This window comes from Carlito syrichta, unplaced genomic scaffold (genome assembly GCF_000164805.1).
Source record: "Carlito syrichta isolate Samal-C Ts95f unplaced genomic scaffold, Tarsius_syrichta-2.0.1 Scaffold274072, whole genome shotgun sequence".
NCBI lineage: Eukaryota > Metazoa > Chordata > Mammalia > Primates > Tarsiidae > Carlito > Carlito syrichta.
In genome coordinates this window covers 1-10,870 of record NW_007218168.1, presented here as the reverse complement: position 1 = coordinate 10,870, position 10,870 = coordinate 1, and the positions used below count along the sequence as shown (strand labels likewise).

The 10,870-nt window shown below is 51.2% G+C and overlaps 1 protein-coding gene across 3 annotated transcripts in view; it reads left to right on the top strand.

Annotated features, from left to right (window-relative positions):
- The window catches only part of FAM131B (family with sequence similarity 131 member B), a 32,943-nt gene extending 23,918 nt beyond the window's left edge, over positions 1 to 9,025 (top strand). Inside the window, exons 2-7 of one of the 3 annotated variants that reach the window (XM_008052384.2) lie at positions 1,581 to 1,690; positions 2,049 to 2,084; positions 2,393 to 2,486; positions 2,782 to 2,979; positions 6,021 to 6,164; positions 6,360 to 9,025. In XM_008052384.2, the coding sequence (XP_008050575.1) occupies positions 1,637 to 1,690; positions 2,049 to 2,084; positions 2,393 to 2,486; positions 2,782 to 2,979; positions 6,021 to 6,164; positions 6,360 to 6,832 (999 nt within the window). In that variant the 5' untranslated portion in view covers positions 1,581 to 1,636 and the 3' untranslated portion in view covers positions 6,833 to 9,025. Of the gene's footprint in view, positions 1 to 1,580; positions 1,691 to 2,048; positions 2,085 to 2,392; positions 2,487 to 2,781; positions 2,980 to 6,020; positions 6,165 to 6,359 lie in introns of those variants that run through there. The other 2 variants (XM_021709693.1, XM_021709694.1) reach the window with 2 other exon arrangements.
- The last annotated feature ends 1,845 nt before the right edge of the window (positions 9,026 to 10,870 follow it).

Here is a 10,870-nt window from a genome sequence, read left to right as displayed (position 1 = left end):
CTCACCCGTCGTCTCCCTTCGGCCTCTGCCTGGCTCCCGCCCCCTGGCCCCCGCCTCGTGCACTCCCTTAACTCTCGCTGCTCAACAGATTAACCGAACTCTCTCCCCCAACCCCCCATTTTCCCCTCTCCAACTCCCCATTTCTCCCGCCTACACCTCCCAGTGACCTCAGGCTGAGAGAATAATTTGTGTTATTATTACACACTCACTCTCCGGAAGACGGATTTCTCTGAGACCCGATATTTATTTCCGGGAATACCCCTCCTCCCCGACTCGCACCCCTTCTCCCGGTTCCCTCTTCCTCTCCCCTTTACCCCCACGGCGCTGACTCAGCTCCCCCTTTTCCACAAAGGCCACCACCCCTCTCCCCTCCCTCTTCCATCTCTCTTCTCAGACTGTTTTCTGCCTGCCCCGTGCCCGCTGTCTGTGTCCAGATGTCCACCTTTCCTTTTCTCTCCCGGCCTCAGCCTCTGGCCTGACCCATCTCACCATTTCCCTGTAGTCCCAAGAAAGAGGAGGCCAACTAGGGAAGGGTCCCACCTCCCTCAGTCATGTGGATCGCCAGGCCCTTCCTTTTTGCCTCCTGGAGCCGAGCTCCCTTCAGAATGGACCATAACCCTAACCAAGAATGGACCTATAACGCTAAACTCAGAATCATAAAACCTCATGTGTAGGATTGATCTGTAAGATCATATGGTTGCCGCCTAAACCTGATGCTTGAATAATCCCTTTACCAAGAGCTCAAATAGTTCTTCCCCAAGACTTCCAATAGGTACCACCCTGCCATCAGGCCAGAAGTATCTCTTAACCAGGAGCTCTGGCCTGACCCTCCAGTTTCCCCGGGTAGCCCTCAGACACTGTCCACCCCCTCCCACTCTCTTCTGTCTTCTCTCGGACTCCACCTCCTATTCTTTAAATTCCTATTTTTAAAAGTTATCTGTCCTCCTTCTGCTCCCCCACTTCCCTCCTTCCCTTCACTGTAATCCAACACTTGTCTCCCCAGTCAAGTGAAATGTCTCCATCTCACTCTTTGCTTCTCCACTCTCTCAGCAGGACACACCCAACTCCTCACTGCCCAACTCTTGCCTCTGTCCCCATCAAGTTCTCTACCTGTCAGTCTCACCAACTCTTATGAAGGGCCCACGAGGGAGGATAATACATTCTTTCCACCCCACACATAGAGAAGCTCCTCCTAGACTGGTAATAAGGGAAAAGCATAGCTTCCATATAGAAATCCTCCAGAATTCCTCAGGACGGAACCAAAACTGTTTTCCTGCTAAAGCCCAACCTCTGACCCCCTCCATTTAAACAACAACAGCAACAACAGATAAGGCCATGCCACACTTTTTCCAAGTATGCTCTTTTTGGTTGAGCTAAAACTGGATATTTTGGCTCTGCATTATTATTTCTCTCACCAAAAATGTTGGGGACAGTAGGGATGTAAGAGGAAGTGGGAGCTGGAGGCAAGAGAAAGGGTATGAGCGACTGACCCCAGGATGTGACCTTGGCATTCTGTGAGAAAAGACCCAAGAGGGGCATAGAGAGGTGAGGTCAGAGCAGCTAACCTTCTGCGCCTTCAGGGAACGAGGTGATTGCAGTGGATTGGAAGGGCCTGAAGGATGTCGATCAAATCAACATGGACAGCACCAGCTCACTGCATGGGAGCAGCCTACATCGGCCATCTACTGAGGTGAGGCCTCTGTGCTCAGCAGCCCTTGTGCCAAAGGACCTTGAAGAGACCCCAGGAACTATCATAAATAAGGCCCCCCCCCCAGTCTCTAGCTGCCTGATGCTTGAATTATCTTCTAAATTCCCAGGCAACATCCCAAACACTCCTTCAGATTGACACCTTTACAGAACATTTCTCCCCATTTTCCTCAAAACACATGCCACAAGAAACATTCTACACTGAGATCCTAATTCCTGGTGTTCACCTCAGGAAAGCCTTCTCCACTTCACACATCCTAGAAGTTTCTCTGAAGAAGGTGGGGTTATTTACTTCCCCGGAAGTACCTGGGATGCCCATTCCCTTTCCTCTCTCCTCACAGCAAACTCGAACCGATTTCTCCTGGGATGGCATCAATGTGAGTGCAGCTGCTCCCAGACCTCCCTGGCCCTCCCCAACTCCTCCTCCTTATCTTCTCCCTTAACCCCTCCATAGACCACAGACTCCAACAAGCACCATGAGCCCCCCCACCACATTCCCTACCTATCTCCCAGTATTCCAAGGCGGTTGGGGCATACACCTCTTTGGGGCTCTCGGGTATAGTAGTTTTCCTTATCATCCGTCCTAGCTTGAATCCTTTTCCCTTGAAAGCATGAACCTCCCCATTATACAGCATGTCCATACCTTTTTATTCCTCTGTCTTTCCTCCCGCGTCCCCTACCTCAGCTTTCCATGGAAGACACCACTTCTATCCTTCCGAAGCTTAAGCGAAACTCTAATGCCTATGGCATTGGGGCCCTGGCCAAGTCATCGTTCTCAGGTGAGACTCCCATCCTTGGGATGCATCTGGGCAGGAGGATACGAAAGACTCCTCATCTCGGTCTCCCTCCTCCTTCAGGCCTGAGGAAGACCCTCACCCTCACACCCCTGACCTATTCGTCCTTTCTGTCAAGCCCTTCTCTTTCTCCAGGCTACCTACCCTTCTCCTCTGAAGTCCTAGGGGTACCTGCCCCAGTGGGGTGGAGTCCCATGGAACTGGGGTGAGGATCATGGGAGGGACTGGTATGGGGATTGTGTGACATTCTGGAGGATGTGGGAAATGTCTGGTTCCTTAGGGATCTCACGAAGCATGAAGGACCACGTGACAAAGCCCACAGCCATGGGCCAAGGCCGAGTGGCTCACATGATTGAGTGGCAGGGCTGGGGGAAGGCAGCAGCTATTCAGCCACAACACAACCACGAGGCCGTGCGCAGGGATACAGATGCCTACTCCGACCTCAGCGACGGCGAGAAGGAGGCGCGTTTCTTAGCAGGTACCTACACATGAAACCCTCAAAAGACACGTTTCGGGATGCCCCTCCAGCCTGATCTTCTGTATTTGAATTGACTCTATCCATATGATGACCACAGGCTACATTTCCCAAATGGCTCCAATTTCAAGTCATCTGACTTGTTAATTCTGATAAGTGCTCTCAAACATATTTTTTAAATCATCTCAGAAAGTGAGGGAAATTAGGTGAGATTTGTGGGTCCCCATCTGTCCCAGATGCCTTCTGTTCTCATTTTGGAACCGTCCAAGCCCTGGACTCCGTTAGTACAGTGGGGGAAAATGCAGGGTTTTGGTCTTGGAAACTCTGCTTCTACTTACGTTTCTAGAAGTTAAAGAAAGAAAGGCCTTGGGGATCTCTTCTAACTTTTGTCCCTTAGCATTAGGAGTCCTGAACCCACTTGCTGGACTCATTGCTTGTGACAACCACTAGAAGGTCAAGGGTATCGGGTGAGGAGACAGGGGTCTACAGAAAAGGTTTAATCCCAGGAAAGTAGTGTAGGTCTGATGATAGGTATTTAGTGTGCTTTCAAAGGTGGCCAAACCTTAATGGCAGATCTCAATAAAATGCCTAGGAAGAGTGCTAGGTCTAGAAGAGAAAGGAAGAGTCCTTGAGATCATGGTGTGGATGACAGGAGAAATATCACTGAGTAGGGTGACAGACATGTAGGGGTAGGCCAGGAACAGTGTCAGCTTTAACTTGCTCATGGCTTTGACTAGAATCGGGACTCCCAAGTCTACCCATCTCCACCATTGTACCCTCCCTTCTCCTCCCAGTTTCCTGAACTTTCAGCTTTATATCACTGTGGACCCACAATCCCATGATACCCTTTTGGGGGTTCTCTGTTGATCATGAAACCCACCCTCTAGATTACAATTCCTAAAAACCTCTGAAGATAAATTTCTGCAAGTCCCCATTTTAATCCCTTAGGACAAGGGTCCCCGACTTCAGGGACCACAGACCAGTCAGGAAACAGATAGCACAGCAGGAAGTGAGCAGTGGGTGAATTCTGCCTCCTGTCAGATCAGTGGTGGCCCACCCTTATGTTCCTTTTTTTTTTTGGTGGTGAGTGGTGTAATTATTTCATGATATATTACAATGTAATAATAATAGAATTAAAGTGCACAATAAGCCAGGCTCGGTGGCTCAGCCTGTAATCCCGCACTTTGGGAGGTTGAGGTGAGTGGATTGTCTGAACCCGCGGGTTCGAGACCCGCCTGGGCAACTTGGTGAGACCTCATCTCTACAATACATCAAAAAAAAAAAAAAATTAGCCAAGCGTGGTAGCATGAGCCTGTAGTTCCAGCTACTTGGAAGTGGAAGGACCACCAGAGCCCAGCAGGTCGAGGCTGCGGTGGCCAGGAACATGCCACTGCACTCCAGTCTGGGCGACAGAGTGAGACTCCAACTCAAAAATAAAAAATAAAAATAAAATAAAATAAAGTGCACAATAAGTGTTATGTATTTGAATCATCCTGAAACCATCCCCTTCCCATAACCCCATGAAAAAATTGTCTTCCATGAAACCAGTCTCTAGCCAGGCTCGGTGGCTCAGCCTGTAATCCTGCGCTTGGAGGCTGAGGTGAGTGGATTGCCTGAGCCCGTGGTTCGAGACCCGCCTGGGCAACTTGGCAAGACCTCATCTCTACAATAAAAATTTTAAAAAATCAGCCGGGCATGGTAGCGTGTGCCTGTAATTCCGGCTACTTGAAAGGCTGAGGTGGAAGGATCGCCGGAGCCCAGCAGGTTGAGGCTGCGGTGGCCGGGAGCGGCACTGCACTCCAGTCTGGGCAACAAAGTGAGACTCCAACTCAAAAAAAAAAAAAGAAACCAATCTCTGATACCAAAAAGGTTGGGGACTCCTGCCCTAGGGTATCTCACCAGAATACTCCCCCCAACTTTTTCCCCTGGAAATCCTAAATCTTATATTTTGGGAAGTCCTCCATGATTGTGCCTTGTTTCAGGACATATACAAAGACTGTACTGTCCAATATGGTAGCCACTGACCACATGTGGCTATTGACAGCTTGAAATATGGCTTGTCTGAATGGAAGTATGCTGCAGGTACAAAATATTGACTGGATTTCATAGACTTTTATAAATAAAAGACTTTAAATTTTTTATACTGATTATATGTTGAGACAAAAATCTTTTTTATATATTGAATTAAATAAGAAATTATTTAAATCAATTGTGGCTGGGCGCAGTGGCTTAACCTGTAATCCCAGTACTTCGGGAGGCCGAGGTGAGAGGATTGCCTGAGCCTAGAGTTTTGAGACCAGCCTGGACAACTTGGTGAGACCTCGTTTCTACAATATATCACAAAAACTAGCCAGGCGTGGTGGCGTGCATCTGTAGTTCTAGCTACTTGGAAGACTGAGGCAGAAGGATTGCCTGAGTCTAGCAGGTCGAGGCTGCAGTGGCCGTGAGCGTGCTGCTGCATGCCAGCCTGGGCAATAAAAGTGAGACTCCAATTCACAAAATAAATAAATAAATAATCAATTAATTTTATGCATTTCTCTTTAATTTTCTTAAACGTGGCTACCAGAAAATTGTAAATTATATAAGTGGCTTGCATTATATTTCTATAAAGAAGTGAAATATAGTTGGTATAAAGAAGCTCTTGTCTGAGGCTGGACACAGTGGCTCATGTCTGTTATTCCAGCACTTTGGGAGACCGAGGCAGAAGGATTGCTTGAGCTCAGAAGTTTAAGACCAGTCAGAGAAACATAGTGAGACCTCGTCTCTACAAAAAAAAAAAATTAAAAATTAGCCAGTTGTGGTGCCATGTGCCTGTAGTCCTAGCTACTCCAGAGGCTGAGGTAGGAGGATCGCTTGAGCCCAGGAGGTTGAGGCTGCAGTAAGCTGTGATCCTGCCACTGCAGCCTGGGTGACAGAGTGAAACCCTGACTCAGGGAAGAAAAAAAATAATCTCTTGTCCACGCAGAGGTAGGAGAGCATTGCCCTATGTATTTGTCTAAGGGTTCCCTGAGGTATTCTCTGGTTAACAGCATTTCCTTTTACAGGTGTCATGGAACAGTTTGCTATCTCTGAGGCCACACTCATGGCCTGGTCTTCCATGGATGGTGAGGACATGAGTGTGAACTCTACGCAGGAGCCATTGGGCTGCAACTACAGTGACAACTACCAAGAGTTGATGGAGAGTCAGGGTAAGAGATATTTCCAGAATCCAACCCCTGGGCTCTACTTGGCCTCCCCAGCTATCTAGGCTACCTCCACTTACCTCTATTCTTTTAAGACTTGCCTGTCCATCTCAGCTTTCCCATTGTCCTCCTGCTCTCTGTGCTACTGTGGCTGCTGTTGATATTCTGTGGCCCCACTTACCTGTGTGATTCTTTTTACAGATGCTCTGGCTCAAGCCCCCATGGATGGATGGCCTCACTCCTATGTGTCCCAGGGCATGTACTGTCTGGGGTCATCAGATGCCTGGGAAGCCAGCGACCAGTCCCTCATCGCCTCTCCAGCCACAGGATCCTATCTTGGCCCTGCATTTGATGACTCACAGCCCAGCTTGCATGAAATGGGACCTTCCCAACCTGCTTCAGGATATTCTGCTCAGGATCCTCCACCTTTGCTTGGGGGAGACACTGACTGGGCTCCAGGGGTGGGTGGGGTGGACCTGGCCACGGGCCCTGCTGAGGAGGAAAAAAGGCCATTGGCCCCTGAGGAGGAGGAGGATGCAGGATGCCGGGATCTGGAATCACTTTCTCCACGAGAAGACCCTGAGATGTCTACTGCACTCAGCCGGAAGGTGTCTGACGTCACATCCTCAGGTGTGCAGTCCTTTGATGAGGAGGAAGGCGAGGCCAATAACTAGCTTCCTCCCCGCTCCTGACGCCCTGCTTTCCACTCCCACCTGAGGGCCATGGCTGCAACCCATACCGTCCCTTCCCCTGGCAGTACAGCTGAAACCCGGGCAGGTGACAGCAGGGCACCCAACAGCTTCCAGTCCTCTCCCAAAGATGGAGGACCAAGATGGGGTTCTATCCAGGCTTACGCTCTAGAAACCACAGGGCTGGGAACTGAGACCCAGCAACTAGATGGCAAAGCGAACTTGGGCAAAGGACCCAGCTGTGGGCTTCTGGGTCTGTGCTGCTGAAGTCCCCAGTGCTTGCAGCCCAGGGACAGGAGTGCCGCGCCACGGGCCAGACTGGATCTCAGTTCTTCACTCCCTGATTTGTCTTCCAGGAGCTTTGACTGAATGCCTCCTGAGTACTGTCTGAATGCCTCCTTTCTCCATTTCACTCTTGCTTTACCCAACTCTGTTTTCTCTGGCTGTGGCCCTAACCCTACTGTAAGGAACAGACCTCAAGGTCTGTTGGACATGGCTGGATGGGCACCCGAGGAGCAGCTGAAGGGCATGTCCACATGGAGGGTAGAGAGTCTGCCACAGCTGGTCATGTGGCTTCTGAGATCAGGAGTTGAGAAGGTGGACGTGGCAGCTGGGATTTACAGGGGCACAGATGTGATTCTTTATACCAAGACCTGCCCAGAGACGAGAAGGTCACTGGTGAGACCAAGAACAAACATGGCCACTGTTCTGAGATCTTGAATATCCTGTGACTGAAAGGAGGATCCTACGGATCTGGGAAAAGACCCAGCCAGGGCTGGCTGCTCCAGCTCTCGCTTCCCTTTCTGCCTTCCACCCCTGCTCGGCCCTGAGGAGGGTGAGGGAACACCAGTCTCGGATTAGCCAACAACACAACATGCAGGTATCCCTGCCAGCAGGGGGAGCATGAGGGCTGTGTCTCCCTCACCCCCCACCCCCCCACCCCTAATCCTCTGGAGCTGTTTACACTTTTCTCTTTGCCTTTTTTACATTTTTATAACTTCTTGGGAACTCAGGGTTGAGTAGGGTGGAGGGAGGAGTCCGGTGCTGTCGCTCCCTTGGCCGGGCGGGTCGTTAACTGAGGGCCAGGATGGGCACTCGGCTCCTTCTGCCCCTTCATCAGCTCCTCCCGGGACTCCTGAATGGCCTCACTGCTGTTCTCCCTCCCTTCCCCAGGCCTCCTGCCGGAGGAAGAGAGGAGAATCAGCGATTCTTCCTTCCAACACCTGGTTGCCATGCTGATGGGGACTCAGCTGCATGTGGGACTAGCACTGCTGCAGGAGCACAGGTGGCTGGGGAGGCCAGGCGAAGCCGCAGCTCCGTGGGGCTGGAGGGCACTTTGGCTCTGCCACTGCAGCGGTAGCCACTTCCTGGTCCTTGGCACAGGCAGAGTATGGGTAGAAGAGAGAGGCCTAAGAGGTTCATTGCCCTAGTTCCCTCTTCCCTCGTGCCCATCCGAGGCTCCAGCTCCCAGGCCTTGTGTCCTACCTGCACTTTGTCAGGGATCCTACTACTTGCATCCTCTTCTGGGAGGGGAGTGCTGTCGTCCTCTCCTGGCTCTGGGCACAAACTGCCCTTTAACCCCAGGTCCCAGACTGCATTGCTTTGGAATGAGTAGGTTGAGAGTTGGGTTATTTCTGTCCATCTATGACCCCACCCCACCATCAAGTTCATACTCTCCCCCACATACACTCCTGAAATGCAACCAGGACAGGACAGGGTGTCCCAAGCCTCCCAGAGGGACAGAATGGTTATCCTGAAGTTGATACTTGCAGGAAACGTGGGTGTAGGTATGGTGAGCCAAGGTGGGTGTACAGTCACCTAATTTGGATGATGCCTGCACAGAAGAGACCCCCTTGTGCTTCATAATGTGTCCTGACTCAGTGTCCCAGAACCCCATTTCTAGGAGCTCTGGAAAGTGGTCCAGCATGTCCACCCTGGCGGCTGTCCCTCACCCTAGTCTCCTGCTAGGCCCCTATGGTTTTGCATGCTCACATGACCCTCCTCCCATAGGGCCCCCGGTTCCTCACCTTCTCCAACCTACTCTGTCATCGCATCCCCTCTTCCTCTCATCTCACCCCTTCAATACCCACATTCTCCCCCCACCACAGTGAACGTCTAATACAGGGGGTGGGCTCATTCATCACAGTTTCTTTTGCTCAGGACCCTAGGGAGTTAGGAAGGGTGGACTACAACAGCTCTTTCCTCCCTCCCTTTCCCAAGGAAGCCAAATGGTCCCTGACAAAAGACTAGAGGCCTGAAGGAATGTAGCAGGGATCATGCATGAGCAGGGCCTTGGCATCCCCCAGGATGCTGACACATCATAGCAGACTGGGGGTCGGGCGGGAGTCTATCTCCTGCAAGGAGTTCCCCCCACTCTGAAGAGAGAGGAGACAGAGGAGCTGGCCTGGGAACACCTTAGGACTCTTCTGGAGGGGGGGACTGCTTCTCTGGTGCTGGGGGCAGGGTGCATGGGGGTTTGCTTTTAGCCTATTTCAGGGGGAGGGAAGGGGCATGTGCAGGAAGAGGCTATGGGGGGGTGGGCAAGGGTTGCTTTTCCTCTGGGGTTAAAGGCTGTGCAGCACGTTTTACAGCAGTCCTGGAACAGGGCTGTTTTTATATTCTTGTGAATGAAACTGCTCTTGCTAAATGATTTTCTTTTATTGGGGGGATGCACTTTCATTTTCAATTGGTTTTATGAAGTGAAAATCCAAATCTTCCATTTTTCTGCTTCCACTGCCCCCTCCATCCCCATACACCTTCCCTCGTCCTTGTGTTAAGGAGGGGATCTTGGGGAATGAGTTTATTATCCTCCTCACCCCACCACCCTCCACCTATACATCCCTTACTCTGTCTTCCAGGTCTAGGAAATATTCATTTTTATGGCCAGTCTTAGCATGTTTTCTTAATGTGACATTCTCACCCCAGGCCCAAGAGAGATTCTATGACATATATATTGCAGAGAGAAGTCTATATCAATATATATAAATATTATAGATTATGTACACAAGGGCACGGGCTTCAATGCCTACTGCCAGTCCCCTACCCAGGCTCCAACATTTCTCTTGACCTGGGGAGGTGGGAGGGATGTGATTGTTGGAGAGGGAGAGAGGCTGTGTTCAATGACACTAAACAATGTGGTGGCATCCTCTGACTATGAGTGTCTTATTTGGGGCATGGAGGAGACTGGGCACAGGGGAGGGGGCATGGCTGTGGAACTAAGCTAAACACACGGAGTGGCAAGGAGAGGCTACCTTTCTAGAGAAAGCAGGCTAATGGTGTGTACAACCACAGGGCTCCCTACTGCGGATTTGGGGAGAGGTCTGCCATCTTGATGCTGGGCTCCCAACTCTCCACCCCAAGGAGTGGTTCCTGAGGAACAAGTCTAAAGGAGGGTGGTGTTTGAGTGACCCAGTGATCTAGCTGCTCTGAGCCTTGGTTCTTGGGAGGAGAGGCCCCAGCTAGAGCAGCTCCAGGGCAGAGCTGACCCTTGGCAGGACAAATCAACAGTGGGGAGAGGGCAGGTGCATTTCTGAGGCAGTAACCTGGGCCCTGGGGGGTGAGGAATCTGTATTCTGGAGTAGAAGGGCTTTCTGCCAGAGGCAGTCAGATGACACCATGAGGGTGTGATTAGCACTTGCCCCTTCCACACAGAGCCTTTGGCAACCTTTTATTTCAGATGCTGCCCTTGATCTTGGGTAGCCTTCCACTGCCCTAGTAATGGCCCGGGGCCTGCAGACAGGCAGTGGGAGCCCAGGGCCTGCAGACAGGCAGTGGGAGCCCAGGGTAGGGTGGGGTAGGTGGTTGGAGGCAGATTTCTGGAGGCTCTGAGAAAAGGAAGAAGCAGCTGTGGCCCATCTGGAGGCATATTCTGGGGTGGTTATTGCCCAAGGCCATGTGGTGGTCCCATCTTCCCCTACAGTGTGGTACTTGCAGGGCCACAGTCATTCTGAGCCTCCCCTCACCCACCTCCTGCGGACACTGAAGGACACACAGGCAGGACCAGCAGGGTGCTGGAACAAGAAC